The following is a 26,101-nucleotide window of genomic DNA, read 5'->3' as shown; positions in this document are numbered from 1 at the left end:
GCATAAATGAGCTCGAACTGAATTCGCAAGCCGAGAGTCTTGATTGGTGGAAATCTTTTCAAATATCCATTTGTCTTTTTGTCAAATGTCCTGTCACGCCGGTAGTCGTCGTGAGTCACAACGCTCGTGCGCTTGCCACCCGACACCGCCCCGGTTGGATGCCGGTGGCTGCGCGAAAGCGCTGATATCGTGGCAGCCGATGAGAACCGCGACGAAGTCTGTGGTCTCTGGGAATACCACACAAAGCGATTTCGGCAAATGGGTAACGTTGGCAAATTCCTGACAAAAACGTCCTCACAAATTGCGAACAGGTTCGGAGCGGAGGGTCCTACGACTTTTGCTGAATGAAGAAAACGAACGCCAACAACCTCTGTTCGTAAATAAAAACTGGACTTACGCTGGTCTGTTACTTTGCATGCAAATGACATCCGTTGGAAAATACACCGAAAAATACTGACATGGAAGAACAAGGTTGAATTATTTTGGCTGCTATTAAAAATCTGGAACATTTTGCTAATACATTTCTGGCGCGCGATATGCGTCACTTCTTCGATGGTCTCACTGTTTATGCGAGGCGCCGCTTTCATGTGTGCGGGGAGCCTGACTTGTGATTCGAAAGGTTGGGGCTGTGGTACTGTACGATTCTGTGCTAGGTGCTTGCCAGTTTAGGTGTTTCGTAAATTGTTGAAAGGTAGGCAGGAGTGCGGGGCGTAGGCTGTAGGTCATGCTAGTAATACACTGAGTGATGTATTCCATTATGGTGCTTTCTTGTGTCTACTTCGCCCCATCTAGGAACCTTTTTATATATCCCCATTATTGTGCTTCGTTTTGTCTTTAATTCGCCCTATTTAGAAACCTTTTAATGAATCCAAGTCACTGTGATAATCTTATTGTGACATTGTAGGACAAAAGCAAAGATGCAATCAACATGTTGGGTTGCAACTTGAAACCATACATGACAAGACTTATTATTGCCCTCCGAACTGGCCAAATGAGGTCAGGTTGGGATAGAAGATCCATACTACAACAAAATGTGGCTTGTTGAAAGATATTGTAAACATTTTAGACTATAACTTTTACTCTGCAACTTGGCATATTTTTGATTTGCCATGCTTTGTATTAACCATGATTGGGTATGTTGCCCATCTCTGGTACCATCCATGAGTTTGCCAGCTCAAGTTTGGCAGTGGAATTGACTTCATCTTTAAAAGTAGGTAGTTGTGGATCACTGGGCGTGTCACTGGTTGATTAAACTCATCTTTGTGATAATATCTGTAGTGCTGTGTGTTATCTATTCCTTCACCTTGCAAGTAAGGCTACAAAAGGTAGTCTGTCAAATTTGTTGAAACACTGGCTACATGGTACAATTTTTGGTGAGTGTGCCAAACTGGGGTTGTCAGATTGGCACAACATGTATTCTTATCCAGTATGGTGCACAGTCCATTTCCTTCCCACATGCTTTGTCACATAAAACTAGTAAATGTTTGGCCTGGATTCATGCATTTCAGAACATCATGCTACTACTCAGGAAGGATGAGCAGACACATTCCACTGACAACCACCCATTTGTCATTATCTCTGATGGCATACAAGATTGTTATCTAGGGAGAAGTCAGGCTTTGTTGCAGCATGACATCCATAAATGATTTAAAATAATTTTTTATTGTAGTCCAGGCTGTAGAGGATAAGTTCCTATGATCTCAAAACCTTACTTAGTACCAAACATTCTGGACCAGTGCCCAGCACTTAATGGTGAAGATAGGGAGTATGTTTGTCCTGATGCATTGTTTATGTCTTCAAACTGACAAAGGTGTTGTAAGGCATAAGGAACATGTACCATGTGTAAAAGGGAGGGAGTGATGATGACATCTTTGATTTTTGGTTGTTTATGTCTTCAAATTGACAAAGTTGTTGTAAGGTGTAAGGTTCATATACTATGTGTAAAAGGGAGAGAGTGATAACAACATTTTACATTTTTGGTTGTAATAACCTTCATGCTTTTAAATGACCTGTTCTGGAGGTCTTTGGATGGTGACGCTTGGCTGTGTTACATCACTTGATAATGTATCTTGAACAGACAGGACTCCATTTTTTATTTTTAGAACAGATATACAATTTTTCTATGCCAGGATACAAGTAATTGTGTTTATTTGACCAACAATATGAATTTTTTCCTTTGCACATGAGCATCAGTGGATGAGTTGTAAGTACCATTTATGATAAATGATTGTAGTGAATGGTAACTACCAGTTCTACTTAATAGTAAATGCAGATTTATGGTAAAATATTTATGGTAATAATTACCTTAAATGGTACTTCCCATTTGTATAACATTAGATGAACTGCACCTGAAGAAAATTATGTCTCGGCATATGACAGGGAAAGCTGATGGATACCAGTCTTTACCTATTTAGATGATATGTGATCACCATGAATAATTGTGCTGGGAGTACCTCTGCATGGCTCTGGTGTGAGGAATTCATGCAGTGCTTTTGATTTGGTTATGACATTGGTGTTCACCTGGATGTTTATTTTGCCAAAGACAACATAAAAGTAAGACTGAATGATAAGTTTTTTTGGTTGGCCCATTCCCTTAAAATGTACATGTTGAGAGTGGTACCCTTATGCTACACTTAATGCTACATGCCAACCAAGTCCAAGCAATTGATAAGACAGCCTGGAACTGAGCTGATATAAACATTTTTTTTTAGAACTTCAGGATGTCTTGCGCTTCTTGTAGAGGTATGGAGAGCACTAAAGGATGTCTTTGTCAAACCTGACCTGACCTTAGAAGACTGGGACCACACCTCCATGCTGTCCTGCCCTGCTTGAACCCAGTGTCACCTCATCTGACCTAGTGTGACCTGACCTGACCCAGTGTGACCTGACCTGACCTGCGTCACAGGCCGCCGCCATGACGTCGGCGCTGCTCAAAGACCGGGCGCAGAACGCCTTCCAGGAGCAGTGGCCCAACATGGAGCCGGTGATCCAGCGGCTGCTGCAGCAGGACCCCGTCTCAAAGACCGATTGGCAGAACCTCTTCTGGTCGACACACACTGTCTGCCTGTGGGATGAGAAGGGCGCGCCCAAGGTCTACAGATACCTGCAGGTGGGCCCTCTAGGAGGTTGCCTCTGGGATCAGAAAGGCGCGCCCGAGGCCTACCAATACCTGTAGGGGGGTCCTCTGACCAGTTAACTCTGGGATGAGAAGGGCGCGTCCAACGTCGATGGATACCTGCAGGTGGGTCCTCTGATGGGTTGCCTCTGGGATGAGAAGGGCGTGCCCAAGGTCCAGAAATATCTGCAGGTGGGCCCTCTGATGGGTTGCCTCAGGGATGAGAATGACGCGCCCAAGGTCGATGGATACCTGCAGGTGGGTCCTCTGATGGGTTGCCTCTGGGATGAGAAGGGCGCGCCCAAGGTCCAGAAATGTCCGCAGGTGGGCCCTCTGATGGGTTGCCTCGGGGATGAGAAGGACGCGCCCAAGATCGATGGATACCTGCAGGTGGTTCCTCTGATGGGTTGCCTCTGGGATGAGAAGGGCGCGCCCAAGGTCCAGAAATGTCCGCAGGTGGGCCCTCTGATGGGTTGCCTCGGGGATGAGAAGGACGCGCCCAAGGTCGATGGATACCTGCAGGTGGGTCCTCTGATGGGTTGCCTCTGGGATGAGAACGGCGCGCCTAACACCGCAGCGATGCTCCGGACCGCCCAGACTCAGCGGTGCGAGCGCCGCACCTCCACGCTAACGCCGGTCAGAGTGCGGCAGGACTCAGAGCGGCTCTGAGTGTGGTCGCGCTGACTCAGAGCGGTGCGTTACCGGACATTCTGGCCTGCGATCAGACCGAGTCAGCACAAACCATGTGAACGGACGCGGTTTTTGCTGACTGGGGCTGATACAAGCCTGTTGTCAAACCTTTGCCACCCCTGCTTACTGCCAACTCCCGTGATGGTCTCTAAGCGGCAGTCCGGTTGATTCTCGCTAGCTTCCAGTCGTCCCGATCATCACTAACCGCAGTTGCTCCGCTCACCGACAGGAGGCGGTGCAGTCGTTCGTCAAGCTGGCCTACAGCCGGATCCGGCAGCACGAGGGCGAGTACGAGACGCTGAAGGCGTACATCGCCGAGTGGGATCGCTTCTTCACACAGTGCGGCTACCTGCCGCTGCCGTTCGGCCCGCTGGAGCAGGCGCTGTCCGGCAAGAACGCCAACAGCAACAAGGCCAAGCAGCCGCAGGAGAGCATCGTGCGCAAGCTGATGCTGGAGACGTGGCACGAGGTCATCTTCTCCAGCCTCAGGGTATGGTAGCGGCAGGGACCCGAGCGGTGGCAGTGTTGCTCAGGGTGGAGGGGAAGGGAAGGGGGGGGGGGGGGGGGGGAATTTCTTCGCGCAATCGGCTGCATCCTTTTGATTTGTCGTGTTGACCAGTTTTGGGCGGAGCTCTGCTGGTAGGTTGCGGAGCTGGAGATACGACCAATGCATTCTTTGTTATCTGCCATCCCGTTGCAGTGCAATGGTACTGAGTCTCGAGGTGCAAGGTCGGTCCAACTGTTTCCTTTTGATCCAGCACGTGTGTAGAGTTTGCGTTCTAGCATCACCGTTGTCCGCATCTGCGCGAAGCTAAAGGTCAAATTCGCGGCTTTTGTTAGCTTGCGCCGGCCGGTATACGCCAAGTATGCTCGCGCGTGCCCCCGCCCCTCAGGCGTACCGACCTTGGCCTGGGGTCACCGACCCGCCGGACCGAAAAAGACTCAGTTTCCTAAACGAACAGAACGACACACCTGTCAGACTCACCCTCCCCCCCCCCCAAACCCCAGCCACCCCCGCTGTCAGCCCGCGCGGAAGCGTGACGTTCGGTGTGCGCCGCGCAGGAGCGGCTGCTGCAGGCCGCCATGCACCTGGTGGACACGGAGCGGCGCGGCACGGCCATCGAGGGCGCGCACCTGGTAGTAGGCGTGCGCGACTCGTTCGTCCACCTGTGCACGAACGCCGAGGACCGGCTCGAGTCGTACCGGCTCCACTTCGAGACGGTGTACATCGAGTGTCTCACGCGCTACTACCAGTCGTACGCCGCCGAGTTCCTGGCCGGCAACGGCGTGCACGACTTCATGCGCTACGCGGACAGCAAGCTGAAGGAGGAGGAGGAGCGCGGGCTGAAGTACCTCGAGACCAGCGGCGACTCGCTGAAAAAGGTGAGCGCGTGACGCGGGCAGGGATGGACGGGAAGTTCAGCTGGATTTGAGTCAAGGTAGGTGGGAGGGAGAGAGCGACAGAGCAAAAGAGCTAAAGAGCGAGAGAGCGAAACAGCGAAAGAGCGAGAGAGCGACAGAGCGACAGAGCGAAAGAGTGTCGGAGCGAGAGAAGGTGGCTACGACTTGCGTTGTTTGGACGCCGGCGCGCGTCATTGCTCGTGCTGATGCAGACCTCCGTGCCGAGCTATTCACCGCCGTTCGTCCCGGCCGCCTCTGGCCGGCCTCGGACCCTGACGCCCCGCCCCGCCGGCCGGCAGATCCACGACAAGTGCGTGCACCTGCTGGTGTCGCGCTACCGCGACTCGATCCTGGCCGAGTGTCCGCGCATGGTGCGCCACCACGACACGCACAAGCTGTCGCTGATGTTCGGCCTGATGGACAGCGCCTCGGACGGGCAGCCGGCCGGCGCCGCCGGCGTCGAGCCCATGCTGCGCGTCGTCGAGGAGCACATCAAGTCGGCCGGTCTCGAGGCCATGCTGGCCAACGCCGACAGCATCACACAGGTGCTGTCTTGTGGGGATGGGGTGGGATGGTGCGTGTGCGTGTGCTTGTGCGTATGTGTGTGTGTGTGGTGAGGTGCGGTGCGGTGCGGTGCGGTGCGGTGCGGTGCGGTGCGGTGCGGTGCGGGTACGGTGCGGTGCGGTGCGGGTATGATGTGACATGGCGTGAGGTGTGTGCGTGTGTGTGTGGGCGGTTAGAGCACGTGAGGCTGCTGGGAGTGTTGGGTCAGGGTGGAAGAGCGATATGTGTTGGCGGGAGGCTGGGGCGGGACGGCCGAGGAAAGGTGGCAAGCGTGAGGTTGATGAGGTCGAGGGTATTCTGCTGATGTTCGGCCAGCACAGTGCTGAACAGTAAGGGCAACATATCTGCTGACCGGCTGCTACCTTGTGCTTATCGATTACGCCACCGTAACGACGCAGGACAGGGCTATTGTACGAGTGCTTAGGTGTTTTAAATAGGCATCTCAGTACGCATAACCTACAGTTATATAACGTAACACCATATACATACATACATACATATATATATATATATATATATATATATATATATATATATATACATATATATATGTATGTATATATATGGCGACGTGTGTAACCTTGTATAATATGACAGTGCGACTTGGCACAATTTCGAGGGTGTAAATTATCGTCGTTTGTGTGTGGGTGTGGCCATATCTGTGAGATTGCGAGGGGGGGGGGGGGGGGGAGGGGGAGGAGGGAGGGTGAACTAGAGTCTGAGCGACGACCTGGCCTAAAAATTGCATTTTGAAAAGGAGCACATCTGTACTGTGCCTTATGCAAGCAAAACTGAGGAGAACAAAATCCCATCGCGGGAATAGCGGACTGGCGTGTCCCCCAGCCCCGTATGATTACACCCACGATCTTCTGTGCACAATGTTTCGTAAGGTGTTTCGTCACCACCTCTGTAATCGCCAGAGACGGGAGAGCCCCACCCACAATAACAGCAGCTGGTGATTCGCTGACGAGCGGGCGCGCTCATGTTGTGAAAGGTCTGAGGACGACGTAACGGGGACTGATAACGAGGGGGGGGGGGGGCTGGTGACCGAGAACTCAGATGGAGCAGGCGGCTGAATTGAGCTGGTGGCTGTGATTGCTGGTAGAACCAGCGGCTGGGTGAGACTTGCTGGTAGAACCAGCGGCTGGGTGAGACTGGTGACTGAGCGCTGGTAGAACCGGCGGCTGGGGGGGGGGGGGGGGGGGGACTGGTAACTGAGAATGGCTGAGAGAGACTGGTAGAACTGGCGGCAGGGTGCATTGTAATTGGGGCTGAAGGCAGGCCAGATGCCGCGGTGAGGTGGAGAGGACTGCGACTGAGATCCGAAAACACTGGAGAGAATGGCGAAATAGTGTTATAGTCAGTCTCAAGCTCACGGCCCCCTCCCCCTCCCCGCCCGCACTCGGTCGTGGGCAATGGGCCGCATCCGCCACGCTGAGCCTGCGCCGGACCACCTGCCCAGCGTCTTTAGCCCAGCGGCTTCAGCCCAGCGGCTTCAGCCCGGCGTGTCCACCGAGCGCTGCTGACACGAGCGCGGCTGTCCGCAGGACTGTGAGCGGTACGTGGAGCAGCTGCTGGAGCTGTTCCAGAAGTTCAGCTCCCTAGTGCGTGACGCCTTCCACAACGACCCGCGCTTCCTCACCTCCCGCGACAAGGCCTTCAAGGACCTGGTCAACGACACCCACGTCTTCAAGTACGTTCCGCCGGCCGCTGGCGGGTTGCGCGACCGCGAAAGCGCCGGTTCGATACCCGTTGCCTGCTGTTTTTCGCTGGTTGTGAACGAAAATGGCGGTTTGCGTCATTATGGGGCGCTGTCGTGCCGCTGCGGTGTACTGACGAACGCACCTTTCACCGACGCTACTTTCAGCAACACGGCGACGAATGCCGCCTTCAGCCTCCGCATCTGAAAGCAATCACAAAAAAGTTTTCCTAAAGCCTTGGACCCGAGATCACCCCGTCTTTTATTGGTGTTCGGTTCACGCGATGGGATACTTGACGGGTCATGATTTTCGATAAGCTTCGACGGTAATGTCAGTGACGTCACGCGCATCGATATATAACCCAGCAGCGCTTATTTTGACGTAACGTTCGCGCAATGGCAACAGTGACATCAGCGACCATAACCAACAGCGCTGCTGCTGATACCACTACAGCATTGTACAGGACAGCAAGCAACGACACCTTTGCTCGTTCTGACCCAAGCGTCCACGCATTACATGACTGCCGTTGATAAGCCCGTGTGACCGGTGTACCGATGACGTCACGGCAGGCTGGAGCTGCCGGTGCGAGGCCGCAGCGGCGGTCCACTCAAGTCCACGCCCGAGTCGCGCTGTCCCGAGCTGCTGGCCAACTACTGCGACATGCTGCTCCGCAAGACCACCTTCAGCAAGCGGCTCACCTCCGACGAGGTGACGTCACCGGGGAGCGTGTGACGTCACCGGAGAGCGTGTGACGTCGCCGGACGGGAGTGCACGTTCGGTGATCACCCGCGGTGTCAGCCTGGGTAGCTGTGACGTCATGATGAGCGGATGGCGTCTGGTGATCCAGTTCGTGATGCCGTGGCTGTGATACACTTGCGGTGTGGCTGCAGTGATGCGCTATTGATTCTGGAGGTGCCCGGGGGACCTGTGACGTCATGGGAGGCAGATGATTCACGTCCAGTGGAATGAATTGGCACTCGGTGGACGCATTGTGTACGGGATCGCAGGGAAATCAGACCAGGTCTTCAAGATATCATTAATTTTTTACAGAAATTTGCTGTGGGCACACACGATTCCTGTTGCTTTGCCCACTGCTTGCTTAACTGATAAAGTTGGCCATGCTTTCGAGCAGGTGGTGAAACAGAACCCGCTGTTGCTTCTCCGCTAACCGACGACAGGTCTCTCGATGCGTGCTGTCGGCCCCACTACCCCCTCCCCCATGCCCCTGGTCGAAGACAATCACAGCATTCAGACCTCTCCTGTCTCTGGTTAAATCCAAATCTTGACCTGTTCACCGACTTTAACGACCGACAAATTCGGACTTTTCTCATTCTACTTGTTCTTTCGCACGCGACTTTCCCGGACCGACGGCTGTGATGGTGACTGGCCCCTCGCCCGCAGGTGGACGACAAGCGCGACTCCCCCGGACCGACGGCTGTGATGGTGACTGGTCCCTCGCCCGCAGGTGGACGACAAACGTGACTCCCCCGGACCGACGGCTGTGATGGTGACTGGCCCCTCGCCCGCAGGTGGACGACAAACGCGACTTCCCCGGACCGACGGCTGTGATGGTGACTGGTCCCTCGCCCGCAGGTGGACGACAAACGTGACTCCCCCGGACCGACGGCTGTGATGGTGACTGGCCCCTCGCCCGCAGGTGGACGACAAACGCGACTTCCCCGGACCGACGGCTGTGATGGTGACTGGTCCCTCGCCCGCAGGTGGACGACAAACGTGACTCCCCCGGACCGACGGCTGTGATGGTGACTGGCCCCTCGCCCGCAGGTGGATGACAAACGCGACTTCCCCGGACCGACGGCTGTGATGGTGACTGGTCTCTTGCCCGCAGGTGGACGACAAACGCGACTTCCCCGGACCGACGGCTGTGATGGTGACTGGCCCCTCGCCCGCAGGTGGATGACAAACGCGACTCCCCCGGACCGACGGCTGTGATGGTGACTGGCCCCTCGCCCGCAGGTGGACGACAAACGCGACTCCCCCGGACCGACGGCTGTGATGGTGACTGGCCCCTCGCCCGCAGGTGGACGACAAGCGCGACTCCCCCGGACCGACGGCTGTGATGGTGACTGGCCCCTCGCCCGCAGGTGGACGACAAGCGCGACTCCCCCGGACCGACGGCTGTGATGGTGACTGGCCCCTCGCCCGCAGGTGGACGACAAACGCGACTCCCCCGGACCGACGGCTGTGATGGTGACTGGCCCCTCGCCCGCAGGTGGACGACAAGCGCGACTCCCCCGGACCGACGGCTTTGATGGTGACTGGCCCCTCGCCCGCAGGTGGACGACAAGCGCGACTTCCCCGGACCGACGGCTGTGATGGTGACTGGCCCCTCGCCCGCAGGTGGACGACAAACGCGACTCCCCCGGACCGACGGCTGTGATGGTGACTGGCCCCTCGCCCGCCGGTGGACGACAAACGCGACTCCCCCGGACCGACGGCTGTGATGGTGACTGGCCCCTCGCCCGCAGGTGGACGACAAACGCGACTCCCCCGGACCGACGGCTGTGATGGTGACTGGCCCCTCGCCCGCAGGTGGACGACAAACGCGACCCCCCCGGACCGACGGCTGTGATGGTGACTTGTCTCTCGCCCGCAGGTGGACGACAAGCGCGACTCCCCCGGACCGACGGCTGTGATGGTGACTGGCCCCCCGCCCGCAGGTGGACGACAAGCTGCGCGCGGTGCTCTGTCTACTGAAGTACGTGCAGAACAAGGACGTGTTCATGCGCTACCACAAGGGCCACCTGTCGCGCCGGCTGATCCTGGACACGTCGGCCGACTCGGAGAAGGAGGAGAACATGGTGGACTGGCTGCGCGGCATCGGCATGCCGGCTGACTACGTCAACAAGCTCTCCAGGATGTTCCAGGTGAGGGTGGCGGTCGGGCGGAGAAGGCGCGAAGAGGTGGCGCGAGTTGGATGGGGTCGTTACTTGTGTGTGGACGCTTTGACGCGGCTGAGCAGAGCGAGATATCTTCAGCTATGGTGTGTTTGTGTGTGTGGACGTGACGTAGTTGATTTCGGCATCGAAAGAGAATGTCTGAAAGCAACTGGGTTGCAGCCAACTGATGAGTAGGGTGTTCATTGTGGCACCGGGACAAATTTTATGTATCATGATGGTGCGTTGGAGTGCGTGTCCACGTGTGGTACAAGTTCCGTCTTCTATGCTTTACCACCTACTGTAGCACTGATAGCACGATCTCAATGTTTTTGTATGATGAATTGCGTAGCCGGGCTGGTTGCTGGTGGAGTAGATGCGATGTTTACTCCCGCGCACCAGTACTGGTCTCGTCGCGTGACCTCTGTCTGCCCCTGTGCCCTCCCCCCTCCCAAGACAGAAATCACAGAGCGCCTCAGTGTCAACCCTCTTCCCAGGACGTGGGGGAGAGGATAGTGCTGCTCACTACAGTTGTTTCATCTCCCATACCTTCTATCACCGGGAGATGCGTGTCATGCCCCTATCACCGGGACACAAAATCGCCCACTGCGTCGGTACCCGTCTCAGGCCTTTGGACCCTCTCAGGACGTGCGAGGGCGGTGCAGGGCGCCGCTCTCACCCCTCTTCGCCGCTATACCTGAGGTGCGAGCGTGTCGCACGCCTCCAGTCATGCCCCTCTCACAGCGGCGCCGGCGCAAAGTCACCCGCGACCACCGCCGTCGCCCGACCCACATACGTAACTCACCGATACCTGTTATGCGGGGAAGACCGACCGCGGTATCCTCGCTGCGGGGATCGTTACACCGTACGGCATGTCTTGATAGATTGTGCCCACCTCGCCTTGGAACGTATGCGCCATTTTGGATCTGGGTCCTTGTGGCCAACGCTCTGTGCTTTGTTGGGAGACGATTCCGGCTCAGTGCATGACGGTCACATTTTTAGTTATCTTGAAGACACAATTTCATGCCATATATCGAACGAAACCTTATCTCCCGCTTTTTGCAGACAACTGTTAGATAAAAAGTAGGTTATGGGCGCCATATAACCAACAAAGTCGGTGCGCCCCAAGGCCCAAATCATCATCATCATCACCGCCGTCACCCGGCCGCGCTCGTGTCCGGCAGGACGTCAAGGTGTCGCAGGACCTCAACAACGAGTTCCACGAGTGCAGGCCGCATGTGGCCGACAACGTCAACATCAAGATCCTGAACGCCGGCGCGTGGTCGCGCGGCTGCGAGCGCGTGGCCGTGACGCTGCCCACCGAGCTGGAGGACTACATCCCGGAGCTGGAGGAGTTCTACAAGGCCAAGCACAGCGGCCGCAAGCTGCAGTGGCACCACCACATGTCCAACGGCACCATCACCTTCACTAGCCGGCTGGTGCGTGGCGGCGCGAGCGACGGCGGTGGGGGTGGACGGGAGCGTTTTCGCGCTGTGTGTGGTGCGGATGGTGGGCGCCGGTGGGTTCCCTGGAGTTCGCGGCTCACTGAATGAGATGGAATCGTGAATGTGCATGCCTGGGAATCGCGCCTTGCTAACACATTGACGAGAAAGGGTTGCATTTATTTTGTGGGTGGTTCTTAAGTCCTCAGTAGAAGACCATATCGAGTTTGATGACATTTTGGGGCTTGTGTCTCACAGGCTCACGCCGAGCAATTTGAGAGCGCGGAGTTTTTTCATGTTATGAAACTAAATACTGGTTGCAGCACTGGTCACCTTTACATGAAAACTTGTTGAACCTAGAGCGTTATATGCGGTTTGAGCCAGCTAGTTCACTATGCCAGAGCCAGCACGATAGCCAGCGACGGACGGACCTGACCTGCCTTGTCACTGACCTCAGCCGGCCCTGGCCGTACCTCTCCAGCGCAACCACGCAAGTCCAAGAGATGTCACAACCTCGCCCCGCGGGCAGAACGGAACCGCACTGCCGGTCGAAGCCCCGCCAGCACGTGCCCTGTGCCGCTGCACCCGCTGACGTGACGCGATGTGACGTGACCTGACGTGACGTGACCTGACCTGATCTGACCTCGTCCGCAGGGCCGGTACGACGTGGACATCACCACATTCCAGATGGCGGTGCTGTTCGCCTGGAACCAGAGGCCCGACGAGCGCATCTCGCTGGAGAACCTGCGGCTAGCCACCGAGCTGCCGGACGCCGAGCTGCGGCGCACGCTCTGGACCCTGGTGGCCTGCAGCAAGCTGAAGCGGCAGCTGCTGTGCCACAGCCCAGAGGTGTGTCGCTCGGCGGCGAGGCGACGGGAGATGGGGACAGGGGGACTCGGGGTGCGTGACGGGGAGACAAGGGACGAGGGGTGAGTGACGGGAGATGGGATGGAGGACAGGACAGGAGGCGGGGGGGGGGGGGGGGGGGGGCAGGGGCAGAGCACATACGACAGAATACAGAGGACGGAGGACAGGGGACAGGGGACAGGGGACAGGGGACAGGGACAGGGACAGGGACAGGGCTGAGGAGAGAGGACAGAGGGCAGAGGACAGATGACAGAGGGCAGAGGACGGAGGCTGCGGATGTCCCTTTGCCGTAACAGTGAGGCTTGTCGACAAAAAATCACCCATACAACTGTCTGAGGCCCTTAGAACTGCAATGCTAGCAGATTACCTTATTTTCTTTACATAATTCACCTTGATTTACCATGATCAAGTACGTGCAGAATGTATGTGGTGCATATCTGGCGCAGTTCTTAAATACGTTTTCCGGATGTAGGCGTGTTTTGATGTTTGACCTGCCAGAATAAAATAACTTGCATGTGGCTGCTGTAGATGATGTCGAGTGAATGGAAAAGTGGCGTTATGTACGGCACTCCCTACAATGTCAATGTTCTCTGACTGGGCGTCTCGCTACCCGTCACAGGTGCATTCGGCCAAGGACTTTGGCGAGGACTCGCTCTTCTGGGTCAACCAGGAGTTCGCCGTCGTCAAGAACGGCAAGCCGATGCCGCGGGGCAAGGTCAATGTCATTGGCCGGCTCCAGCTGAGCACGGAGAAGTCGCGCGAGGAGGAGAACGACGGCATCATACAGCTGCGCATCCTGCGTACCCAGGAGGCCATCGTCAAGATCATGAAGATGCGGAAGGCGACGACGAACGCGCAGCTACAGACCGAACTCATCGAGATCCTCAAGAACATGTTTCTGCCGAGTAAAAAGATGATCAAGGAACAGATCGAGTGGCTAATCGAGAACAAGTACATGCGCCGGGATCCGGACGATATAAACAAGTTCAAGTACATGGCCTAGGTGCGGTGCGGCGGGAGCGCGGATATGCCTGTGATCGGGGTTGGCTGCCCACTCGCGGCCAGTGCGTCGGCGCCGGCGCCACCTTAAGTCTGCGCCGTGTCAAATGCGGTTTTATAGTGTGCGTTTGGTGCGGGCTTGTGTTCTCGGTGTGATCGCGATGAGAATAATGCGGGTGGTATGATTTTACCGCGGGGACGCAGCTGCAGATGTGCCGGCATCCGAGCGGACATATGTGCCACCCGGCGGTTCAGGAACGAAGCTGAGGTTCGCAATCTGATCGCCTGATGGCGGGAGAAGCATCTGCCGTTTTAGTTGGCATTACTCTGGACGTCATGCGCCTTAGTGAGCTCTTCTGGTTATGACTCTCGGTGCGTAATAAAAACCAGTCATGATCACATGTTTTGACCCTGATTTCTCTTTCTATTTCATGTTTGTGTGATGGCCATGCCAGTTGACACTGATATCCAGATTCCCGGTTTTTTGGGCATTGCTTTCTGCGTCTGCATCTGCATGGCTCTTTGATGACTCTTGCTGTCAGTTTATCACGGTCACCATTTTTCAAAGACTCCCGACCGGTGGAGCCAGTCTGCGTACACTGCATGGACATTTCCACGGCCCTACATTTCAGCAGTGACCACTTCTGGCTATCTCCTTTTTCACCGCAGCGCACGGTGAGCGAGGTGTCCTAATCGTTTCATCGATTTCGTCATTAGAGAGCTTAAGAAGACTATGTGAGATTAGGCATGTGTTGCCGTGACTTGACAAGCCCGCGCGCGGTATGGCAATCGGCCTGAACACATCTAGAACTTTTCGTTAAAACTCCAAGGCTGGTCTGCGCCGTGTTCGTCGCGCTGAGTCAGGTGCATATTCGTGATGCCTGGTAAAGCTTGGTAAAGCCGGCTGAGGGCGCCGGACCGCGTGCATTCGCGTGCCTGGACGCCGTACCGGACGTTCTAGTCAGCAGAAGGCGGCGGCGGGCGGGCGGGGGCTGGGCGCTGCTAGGCTGCTTCACACGGTAAGTTTGCGGTGTACATGCGTCCAGGGAACAGTTATGGATGTGTTGTGAAAGTTGTTGAATTGTGGATCACTTGAAGGTCTTTATATCCATGTGATCCGTGCGATGTTTACACCCAGTGCGGTACGACCAGGGTTCGCGAAATTCCCGTGGATAGGTTAAGGCTTTTCCGATAATTCTGCTTATAAGCATCTGGCAATTGGGTATGGGCTTGCCTTGCCTGTCTAGCAGCTCCAGGTTGTCAATGATAAGAAAATGATGTCAACAAGATCTAGTGTCAAGTTTGGGAGCACTTGAAGTGTTAATGATATTCCACATTTTCATAAATAATCCAAGAATTTCTGGCTGACATGTGCAGGTTCTCAACACTGTTAAATCCCTGCCACCTGAAATATTTCACTTCCTTGCAATGTGTAATAATTCCACAGGCTGTAACAATTAACTCAAACAATAAAAGTGCTTTGACTATGTGGCCATCTTCCTCGGGACCAGAGCTCAGGGTTGGTAAGGATACCTGCCTTCTGATCCAACCACCAATGATGTATAGGTTTTGCCAATGAAAAGGTAGTACTAAATCTTGCAGTAAACAAGCAGTCTCTGAAATATTTCAGCACATCAGAAAGCATCAGTGTTAAACTAATTAGTTTCATGTTCTGTTTTAAAATGCTTATATAAGCAACACAATGAAAAGAGAAGAATCATTTTTCACATGTACAGCTATTGATAAGTTCAACACTAGATATATTGTTTTGCTCTCTCTGTCATAAACATTTGTGATTTTCTTCAGATGTACCAATCAAGTCTGCATGGAGCTGTAGCTGTAATGCCTCTATTGTAGGCATCTTTGCCTCTGAACTTCTTAGATTCAACCATAATTCATAAATAGAAGATATCATAAATCAAGAGATAATTCATAGAGATAATTCATAAAGAGATAATTAATGAAGAGAAACATATCACTAAGTATGGATAAAGTAAAAGTGGATTTATTCAATTGCTGTATTTTATGCTGATTGTTTTAAAGGAGGTGTTCCACATTTATGTGGGGTTTTGATCTCTTTTTGAACTAGCCATCTTATAGACTTTTCATGATGTTCACAATCCTGCCCTTTCTAGTTGAGCCTAGCCATGCAAAGGCAAAAAGGCTTAGGTGCTTTTTTTACTAATGATGCACAGGCTGTGTTGCCTTTTATGACAGCTACACACCCACAGCAATGGGAAAGGCTTAGAAAGGTATATCAGGGAGACTATTTTGAGGGCACCTTGGTGTTCATGACATTATAGGAACATCATTAAAATCCTGCCTTTCTATAAGCTATATGGCAATCAACATGAAAATATAATGATATTCATATCTGGCTTTCATTTGCAAGTGTAATTTTCAGAGATAACTGTCAATTGGCTTTTGATCAATATTGTGCGAAGTAGGGTCATGTATCAAGCCATGACACCTTGGTGAGCATATTTACAAAGTGGAGCCTATTCCCCATGCCAATGAAAAGCTTAGAACTAAATCTTACAATAAATAAGAAGTCTTGCTAAAAATTTTCAGCACATCAGAAGAAGTCAGTGTTAAGCTAGTTAGTTTCATGTCCTGCTTTAAAATGTGTACACCAGTAGTTATAAGTGAGCTTGTTTCATAATATCTGATGCTTGTTTCATAATATCTGATGCTTGTTTCATAATATCTGATGCTTGTTTCAATATCTTCAAATGTGAAAAATTCTCTTTGAGTTTTCATATGGTCATTTGTATCATACATACTTTGAACCTCCCGATAATTATCTCCTATTGTAATGTTATTCTGTTCAACCTCTGAAAGGCATTGTCACAGCCTTTCATGTAACCCATACAAGGACCAGGTCCTATGCTGGATCTCTTAGTTGAGCTGTGCCCTTTGAGTCCTGTCTGGGCATTTGCTCCTATGATGTTCTTAAAGTGTCCCTGCTTTGCTTGCCAGGCACGTGGTTCAACTCACTATGCGATGTAGGCATAATGGTACCTGGATCCAGTAACACAGCTGGTTGTGGCAAACGTGTCCTGACATTTTCCAGAATCTGTTTGTTTTCAAAGGGCTTCAAACAAACCCATTTGCTGTTTTAAAGACACCAACAGAGGTGCCACCTGCTTTGAGAAAACCAAACCTGAGGACAGACAGGTGCATTAAATTGTTGAGGTATTCAAAGACAGCTCTGTTTCCTGAACTTGACACCCCTCCCACCTTCCGGGAACTCACTACACCTAGGAAACAAGCACTCGACCTCTAAACCCATTCGAGGGTGCTGCTCAATGACCGAAATTCAACTCAAGACACGCCCGCTTGTTTCAAAACCCTCACAACACGCACAGAACACTCGGGTTCGCCTGTAAACATCCGATGACACGGGCCCCAGGTGGCCGGCGCCGGTGGCACGCGCCCACCTGCCGGGTGCCTCCGTCGGCGGCGCACGAGACGGATCGGCGGGCGCGTCTATTTCGGCGGCGGCGGGGCCGGGCCGGACCGCGGGGGCCGCTCGGCCGGCCGGCGGGCGTCACTCGGCCCGCTGGCCGGCCACGAGAGAGAGCGAGGGGAGAGTGCGCGCTCACGCGACCGGTCACTGCGAGCGTGCTGAGCGCGGCGACCGCGGTCACAGGTGGGCCGACAGCGCAGGGACTGCGCTCAGTGCCTGGACGGGGGATGTGTGCTCACCACGGCTGGTGTGTGCGGCTGGTGGACAGCTGTCTGCAGTGCCATGTGCTGATAGGCGCTCAGCCGTCCGTGGTTGGGTTAGACATGAGGTGGTGTATCGTTGTGTGCTGCTGTGTGTTACTCTGTGCCGCTGCGAGTCTGCAATGGCCAGTAGCTGCGTCTGTTGATGCTCAGCGCCCGTCGACAGCTGTTTGGTGTCATCCACCAATCGTCCGCTATCCAGAGCACTGCACTGATCCGATCCCTGTTTGCGTAACTGTGCACCAAAAGACACCTATTTAGTGGTGTGTACCTACGATCAGCAGCTGTTTGTGCTGCAACACGATCTGTCCCGAGTTTTCACCAAACATCAGTTAATCAGTGTTGTAAGCTGATCAGCAGCTGTCTGCACGGATGCATCGGCCATAGCGTAAACTGTCTCCTCATTCGCCTACCTAATCTTACGGACCATACAGTCTGAACATTTTAGTGATGATTGAATGACAGAGATATTCTCTCCCGGTCACCCTGCTGGAACTGACTTATTACCCTATCCATGCATATTTGTCCCACGTGTCGTGCGGACATCCCACGAATCTGGTAACTCGTTGCTGCCGTGCTGAGTATGTGATTAGAACGTTGGCTGGCACTGCCATCTCAGTTGATTGCTTTCATTGAGACTAGCTATTTGCTTTCGTGACGCCGGTCTTATGTCCATTACTTGTTATCATCACCTGTCATCCCTCACTTAACAATGTCTTTGCTTGAGTAGAGGAGAGCCGGCTCCCGCTGTCCCCAAATGCCGTAGTCGTTGTGACCAACACAACCAGTCTTAGCGATGTATTTCTGTCCGTGTTATGCTGGTGGACGATGAACCCCCCCCACTGCAATGTATTGTATCCTTAGGCATAATGTGTGTTAAAATGTAAAATGGTGATAATCTGATGCTCACAAGACATATGAAGGATTCGAAGTGAGTAACTATATATTTTGGGAGCTGGGCTTCCCTGCAGATTTCGCTCGTGATTTAGCGTATTATCACTTATCACATTGCCCGTAGACCACCAAATACCAGTGCGTTCGTCCCTATTACCGCGGACCGACCGTCTCCAGCCACTGCAGACACATGCAGCGAAGCAACACAGCCCCGGCGGCTGGAGCGCCGGGCTGGCAGGGCTTTGTTTGTCTCCGACGGTGGCGATAAACTGCGGTGACAAACGTGACAGACCGATTTATGGAGGTATTGAGACGAAACCTGCTAGTTTCACGTGTGGAGTGGTTGTTCAGATTATTGTCCCCATCTGGCGTGTTTAGATGTGTTCGTTTTGGCCAGGGAAGTCTCTGTCCCTCGTCTGGCGTTGTGGAGCATTTAGAACGACGAGATGATGTTTGGCTTTCTGCCTCGTACGCATCACAACCCGAGTTATCTCCGTGCAACTGGCGGGATTTGGACCGGGGTCCACTGATTACGAGTTCATTGCTTTACCAACCGAGATAGCTGGGGAGGACCGGTTCCCTCCCCGGTCCAGCCCTCGACTTCCGGTTTTGACGCGTACATAGCTGAAGGCCAAACGTTATCCAGTCCGCCTCAGAGTGCAGTAACACCTGGCGACGGCTGGAAAGTTATCTAGCGGAAACGTTGTACACAAACAAACGAGACGAGGACAACGACGCCAGACGAGGACAACAGCACCAGGAGTCGACACCCATCCGGAGCCCTATCTCCCAGCACTGGCCCCTCGTGACCTGACGGCAGGTCATCCGGCGCCGCACGCGCGTCCGTGTCCCGAGCGCGCCCCGATCGCCGTCAGGCCGGCCGGCGGGGCAGGCGGCCGGCACACGCAGTCCCTCTGACCGGGCGTTTGTGGCCAGGCAGGCGGGAGACCCCGGCAGCGGGCGGCCGCCATGTCCGACGACGAGGCTGCCTCCGACGTCACCGTCTACATCTACGACCTGACGGCCGGCCTCGCCAAGAGCTTCTCCGGCGCCCTGCTCGGTAAGCCGCCCGAGTCCTGAAGCCGGGACTGTGTGGACCACGCGGCCGTCCGGACACAAGTCCGGAAGCCGGGACTGTGTGGACCACACGTCCGTCAGGACAAAAGCTGCCTGGGATACCGAGGGGCGTCGTTGGTGTCCTGCTCGATGAGGGCTTGTATGACCGGGGCCACGTTAGGTCGCGGAGCCAACCAGGACAGGAGTGGGCGACTATGGGAGGGCCAAGACCGCAGTATTCGTCCAGAACCGTGTTTTCATTCCGGTGGTGTGGCCAGACTACTAGCCAGGCATTTCCACAGCGGGCTGTTTGCGATGGTCGGCATCTGGGGCGCGGGCGCGGCGTTCGTTGAACCATGCACCGGGTCGGTCGCGTATTTCTGGAAGGTCAAGGTTGACGGCTGTGCGTCACAGGTTCCGTCTGTTGACCGGGCCATGTCAGACGTGGCGCTAAATCACCACCGTCCGTCACTCGTCGGAGGCTGACTCCATTCCTGAGTGCTGCCGGCTTCAGCTGATATCGCGGGCCCCCCGCTGAAGCGGTTGCGGGAGCCGTGGACTTTGCCGCAAAAACCACGGGCCATTACCCAGCCAGCAGCGACGTAAGATGCATCCGAGAATACGGATCAGGGTCAAATCTGTCGGCCGGTTTATCTGGGTGGGCGTGCGCCGCGGTGCCGCCGTCGATGCGGAGATCTGCGTTGGCCAAGGCCGCCGTCTGCCGCCTCTTAATTTTGCGCGAAATTGAAGTATCCGCTGACCCGCAGGACTGAAATAAAATGCTATGTCCTGACCTAGGATCGTAGCCGCTTTGGCTGGGAAGATAACAGGCCCTCCCCCGTCTGTTGTTGACTGCATTCAGCTAAAACTTTCCTTGTTTCTGTTTGGCTTGCTGGAAGGTCAGCAGCGGCGTCCCCACTTCCATTGTCCACGCGCGGCCTTCAAATTTCGTGTGTTGACCACGCTGCCCAGTTCTAGTCGTTGCTCTCGGGCGTTTAGCTTGGCACGCAGATAGCTGCCATGTAACCCCGCTACAGGACATGTAACCATCGTTCCAGGACATGTAACCATCGTTCCGGCGTCGTTCCGCTGGCCCAGCTTTCGTACTTCGTCTTCGGACGCGATGTGCTGCTGTTGGGTCTGGTGAACTGACTGAATGTCCACTCAGCTGCCGCGACTAGGGGGGACCCGTCCCCCTCCTTCCGTGTCCGTCGGGCCGACCGTCCGCGCCGCATGCTGCTGTCTTCGACTCGCACCTGTGAAAACCCGCCGGCTCTCCTCCGCTTCCGCGGTCGGATCATGTTTTCTGCGGCGGCCAGGCTGCGTTCCGCCAACGCGTGGCGGAGGCGGGATCGGAGGTCTCAAGCCGCCGTCAGGCGCCCGCCATGTGAGGTCCCAAACGACCGTCAGCCGCCCTCCATGAGGGATCCCAAACAACCGTCAGCCACCCTCCATGTGAGGTCCCAAATGACCGTCAGCCGCCCTCCATGTGAGGTCCCAAACGACTGTCAGGTACCCTCCATGCGAGGTCCCAAACTACCGTCAGCCACCCTCCATGTGAGGTCCCAAACGACTGTCAGGCGCCTTCCATGCGAGGTCCCAAACTACCGTCAGCCACCCTCCATGTGAGGTCTCAAACGACCGTCAGCCGCCCTCCATGAAAGGTCTCAAACGACCGACAGCCGCCCGCCATGTGAGGTCTCAAACGACCGTCAGCCACCCTCCATGAGAGGTCTCACACGACCGTCAGCCGCCCGCCATGTGAGGTCCCACACGACCGTCAGCCACCCTCCATGGGAGGTGCCATCGGCGGGAGCCTCGCGCTCAGCCGCGGCGTCCCACGGTGGTGGCGCACCGATGGAGCGCATGGTGGCCGCCGATTCGTCACCGGGGAGAATGACCCCTGTCTCGGCCCCGTGACTGGCCCGCATAGTCGCGCCAGGGAGGCGGAGGACTGGACGGAGGAGCACGCAGGCGGGTGGGGCGCAGCGATTGCACGCCAAGTGGCGAATGCTCCGACGTTTATTTGGTACGCAGGATATGGCTCACTGCATCGCTTGACTCTGTTTTGAGTTGGCGCCTTATGTTGGTGGCTGTCCAGCCTAGGGTTACACAGGGGGCCTTGCCCTTGTCCTAGGAATGGGAATGCGGTGCCAGTCTCGGAAAGACAGCTTTTTGAACGGCATGGGCGCCAGCGCCCGACAACGGGACGCGGTACGCGGTGCCTGCTCGCTGACACCGTCCTGGACGAGAGGCGGTGTACGATTTTGGGCGACAGTTCTAAGCCATTCTGCCGTCATTCGTCTTGTCGCCGTTCCCTGCGCCAGATGCCACTTGCGCATCCGTTCACGGTGGGTGCTTCGCGGTTTGTTTGCAATCACACTCATATTTGTGGCTTGTGGTAAGCCAACCGCCAGCTGAGTGAGGTGTTGATAAACGTCTGGCCAGCCACGGTCCTCAGGCAGTTATAGACCTCGACTCGCTGCGCATGCACTGGCTGGTCTAGGTGGCCGATCGGGTCTTGATGTTGGTGTCGCGCCGCTTTGTCTTTTGGTGCGCAGGCTCGTAACGTGGGCAACCGAAATGCTTACAGCGGTTTCGCATGTTTGAATGCTGCGGCTGAAGGAGACACATCGCGATGCTCGCTAACAACGAGAAGATACCGCACATCCGTTCGTCCTCCCAACGTCTCCACAGTACTTGAACCCGCTAAACAAACCTCACAGCACACAATCGTGTGAGCTGCGTGTGTGGCGCGATCTCTGACCGCAGCGCCGCGTTTGTCCGCAGGCAAGGAGCTGGACGGCATATGGCACACGGGCGTGGTCGCCTTCGGACGCGAGTACTTCTTCGGCCACGATGGCATCCAGAGCTGCGCGCCGGTGAGTGGTCGGAGTGCTCGCGACCGGGGCGCCGCCAGCGGGGCGCCGGTGTGGCGTCGGTGGAGCGCCAGTGGAGCGCCAGTGGAGCGCCGGTTTGGTGCTGGTGGGGCGCTGGTGGGACGCCGGTGGGGCGCCGGTGGAGCGCCAGTGGAGCGCCAGTGGAGCGCCGGTGGAGCGCCAGTGGAGCGCCGGTGGAGCGCCAGTGGAGCGCCGGTTTGGTGCTGGTGGGGTGCCGGTGGAGCGCCAGTGGAGCGCCGGTAGAGCGCCGATGGGGTGCCGGTGGGGCGCCGGCGGAGCGCCGGTGAAGCGCCGGCAGAGCGCCGGTGAAGCGCCGGTAGAGCGCCGGTGGAGCGCCAGTGGAGCGCCGGTGGAGCGCCAGTGGAGCGCCGGTAGAGCGCCTGTGAAGCGCCGGTAGAGCGCCGGTGGGGCGCCGGTGAAGCGCCTGTGGAACGCCGGTGGGGCGTCAGGCGCCGTCCGCCGCCCGTGTGCGGCCTGCGGGCAGCGGCCAGTCGACGACAGCGGCATCCGCCGCGGTCGGGCTGCCTCGCGTGGGTGGGTTATGAGCAGCTGGTGAGGCTGTCAGCTGGCGGGTAGAAGACCTCTGCAGTGGCGGCTGGGAGTGTCCGCATTAGGGCCCCGTGGTGGATTCCAGAGCCGCTGCCACGCTCGGGCTGTCGGATACCTTCCCAAGGTTTTAAGCACCTGTTATTTCTAACGATGTATAGGAGAGGGTGGGTTGGGGCTTTGGGCTCAGAGGGCTACATGAGCTATCGCTGTCCTGATGACGTGAAAGGATACAGGGCCGACCTCGGACCGCAGCGAGTGGCAGATTCTGTGGATCTGGGACAGACAAACAAGCCGGTTCGCTTTCCGTCAAGGGTGTCGTATTTACCCGACACGGGGATTAAAAGCATCACTGGGCGGCCGTGCTGTGGCATGGCTTGGCCCGTTTAAAATCTCCGATGGTATTTGACCAAGCTATCAGATGGTGTGCACCACCCGCAACAAAACAGTCACAGCGCAGGTTCAATCTCAGTATCGCTCGACCAAGCAATACTTTAGGTTATATTCTCAGGAGTACTGTTGCACCATTTTCAGAGCCTTGCGTGCAGCCCTACCGTACCGCACAAGAAGTGGGAGTGCTGTTCCAGCCTTGTTAGCTTGACGGAAACGAAAAGGCTCTGTCTTTCGATGCACAGCTCTTCCATAGAGCTGCCCGTGCCAGGGTCCCCCCGGCCTGGCCAAGCGCCAGCTGACCTTTCCGTACTACGGGCTCCAAACAAAGCGCCCTACCCGGTGAAAGACACGCCCGGAACCGCTGGACTGCGATTGCAACATCCCCTCGCCTCCCCAGTCACGCGGAGGCGGCGGAGCTGGCAGGCGTCAGTTCGACAGCGAACGACGGTGTTTAGTAAATGGTCGTGTTTCTGGCAGCCGAACCTCAATACCAGACGGGGCCAGCCCCAGTGCTGTCAGTGACCTCGGCTGGGTGGTGAATACTCCGCGGGAATATTCAGCAACCGTCGTCCAGTTTGGCCGAAGCGTACTCGCGTCGTCCGCGATAAAAGCGCGGTGCAGGAAACCAGCGAGCCCACAGGAAAAACATGCAGTTGGCGTGTCGGGGACCATCAAAATACAACCTTACACCGCGGCACCTCATCCCCAGATCCGAACGGAGGATGTCTCCAGCCAGAGCCGCCAGACTAGTCCAAACCGTGTGCATGTTTCGCTATAATCAGCATCCAAGGCGGGGCACACCACCACCGAGTAGTCAGGCGTAGGGCGACAGCGGACCCTGCGCGGCGGTCTGAAGACTGGACGGGGAGGGGGTGGGGGTACTTACGACGGGGACAACTCGATGAAGTATCTGGGTGATTACCGCGACTTCTTCGCTAGAGAGATCATGCCTTCCATCATGATCCAGTACAGCTGGTAGCAACTGAAGCTACTTACGCAATAATCGCGTCTATTAGTAGCTCCTGGCGGGTCTCGACATCATTGCAGCCCCCAAGCGACTTACTGGGTGAATCACTATCAAATTTTCTGAAGGTGGCGTCGAGCATCAGGAGGCAAGCTCGATTACCACGCTTACCATTCTTCATCAAAGTTATCCATTTTTTCGTGACATTGCGCCACGTACTTGTCAGCTGCAGCACGGCTGGCTACAAATGCAGTAAATCAATCGACGGATGCGCCACTGAAGCACATCGACGCCGCCAGATGAACCTCATCCCTAGGGGGATGCATCGGTGAATGCTGTTCTCCTGTGCCCCTACCCTCACCCCACCGGGCTGCAGGCCCAAGATGACGGCGTGTGATGTCGCTAGCGGTGTTTTGAAATTTCCGCAACACACTTGTCCAACACCGCTGTGCCGTTGCGCACTGTCAAAACGCGCGCAAAATGGTTTCGGTATGCCGCGAACAATGGCGGCATTCGTTCTCATCGGTAATACGGAGCAAGAGGAGCAACTTTTTGTGGCTAGCATGCTATGCCTGATTCGAAGTTGCATCCGTCGGGGTCTGAAATTGGGTGTGGTTTGTCCAGTTTGTTGTGCGATGCAGTCCAGTTCACTTTTCAGCTGTATTAAATTCTGGCGCCCGCTTGGACTTGGCTTTGTTTGTGTTTGAAACGCAAGCTGACGTCTGCAAAAGCCCGTATGCCCACCATATGGCCATTTGTAGTCGAATGCAGCTGTTTGATGCACAGCTGTTTGAACACAGCTGTTAAATATCCCGGAAATATTGGATCAAGACTTGCCAAAAACGAACTTAAATGGTCCTTAAATGTCCTTAATGTTTAATGTTTAATGTTTAATGTTTAAGTTCGCCCTTAAATGGGCGAACTTAAATGGTCCGATCGGAATGTCCCTATTCAAGTTTACCAATAATGTTCGTTAGAAACAGCTATCAAGCAGGTACTATGCAGCGTGAAATCCGTACCATGCTGAGGCACGGACTGGCTTATAGGGATCGTAATCCTCCCCTCTCTTCCCATCCAGCAGGTAGTCTGGAGCGTGACATCCGTACTTTGCTGATGCACGGACTGGCTTATGGGGATCATACCCCTCCCCTTTTCTTCCCACCCAGCAGGTACTTCGCAATATTCATTCAAAATCGCGAAGTGATGCGAGTTATGTCATGTAGTTTTCAATATGCTCGCTCGCATATCTTGGTAAAACGAACCCCGATGTCAGGCGTTGCAGTCTCCTTAGACCGCGCAGGGTCGGTTCCGCAGCTAACACTAAGCCGTGGCCAAGAGGTGGACGTAACGACGCGTTTGAAAGAAGTGCCTTTGAACGCTTTGGGACATCAACTCGTTCGTTTAGAAGGTAGTGCGGGCGTATATTTCACCTGTGCGCTTTTTAGTTGATGATCTTCCCGGGCCCTTCTTCGAGCTTCACCGAACACTGCCCTTGGTCGGCTCGGGGCCTTACAAGTACAGTGTGGCCCTGGGGCGTGTCAGGCCCCACAGAGAGGCCCTGACAGATACCAGGGCCCGACCAGTGTAAATCAATGGTCCCGGCTGTGTAGATGAATGGGAAGTGGGCCCGCAGGCCCGTGCCGACACGGAGCCGACCGTGCAGTGCCTTTGGTGCCTGACCGATGTATAAGCCCATAGGAATCAGGAGGCTCCTGATCGGCGCAAAGACCCCCCTGACTGTCATTTAAGGACCCTTCTCGAAGGTCGGCCCCCTGAATAAGACTCCGACCAGATCTTTGTGCCCTTAGACCCTACTATCGGGCCTTTCATCGTTGGACCCGGTGGGCTCTCTAGGCCCTTCGGGCCTCCTCGAACACTGCTTCTGGTCGACTCGGAGCCCCGTTTCCAACACGGGGCCCTGGCTAGGTGCTGTAGGCCCTGACA

General features: G+C 55.4%; 2 protein-coding genes across 10 annotated transcripts in view; both read left to right on the top strand.

Moving 5' to 3' along the window:
- Window positions 1-573: 573 nt before the first annotated feature.
- On the top strand, window positions 574-14,071 carry LOC119113999 (cullin-5). Of its 2 annotated transcripts, none has more exons than XM_037238233.1 (11): window positions 574-619; window positions 2,906-3,109; window positions 4,035-4,295; window positions 4,868-5,188; window positions 5,506-5,751; window positions 7,318-7,463; window positions 8,040-8,178; window positions 10,152-10,358; window positions 11,552-11,806; window positions 12,464-12,658; window positions 13,296-14,071. In XM_037238233.1, exons 2-11 carry the CDS (start codon window positions 2,915-2,917, stop codon window positions 13,677-13,679), a joined length of 2,349 nt encoding a protein of 782 aa, XP_037094128.1. In that variant the 5' UTR covers window positions 574-619; window positions 2,906-2,914; the 3' UTR covers window positions 13,680-14,071. The 2 variants fall into 2 exon arrangements, with proteins under 2 accessions (XP_037094128.1, XP_037094129.1); XM_037238234.1 differs by having other exon boundaries at window positions 614-691.
- A 248-nt stretch (window positions 14,072-14,319) lies between these two features.
- The window catches only part of LOC119114255 (uncharacterized), a 46,982-nt gene continuing 35,200 nt past the window's right edge, over window positions 14,320-26,101 (top strand). For 4 of the 8 annotated variants that reach the window (XM_037238456.1, XM_037238458.1, XM_037238451.1 and 1 more), the window contains exons 1-3: window positions 17,221-17,327; window positions 19,235-19,358; window positions 22,145-22,236. In XM_037238456.1, the coding sequence (XP_037094351.1) occupies window positions 19,268-19,358; window positions 22,145-22,236 (183 nt within the window). In that variant the 5' untranslated portion in view covers window positions 17,221-17,327; window positions 19,235-19,267. Of the gene's footprint in view, window positions 14,351-14,630; window positions 14,695-17,220; window positions 17,328-19,234; window positions 19,359-22,144; window positions 22,237-26,101 lie in introns of those variants that run through there. The other 4 variants (XM_037238455.1, XM_037238453.1, XM_037238454.1 and 1 more) reach the window with 4 other exon arrangements.

The sequence above is a fragment of the Pollicipes pollicipes genome, unplaced genomic scaffold (genome assembly GCF_011947565.3).
Source record: "Pollicipes pollicipes isolate AB1234 unplaced genomic scaffold, Ppol_2.1 Scaffold_7262;HRSCAF=8765_pilon_pilon_pilon, whole genome shotgun sequence".
Classification (NCBI taxonomy): Eukaryota; Metazoa; Arthropoda; class Thecostraca; order Pollicipedomorpha; family Pollicipedidae; genus Pollicipes; species Pollicipes pollicipes.
This window is presented reverse-complemented; position numbering and strand designations above follow the sequence as displayed.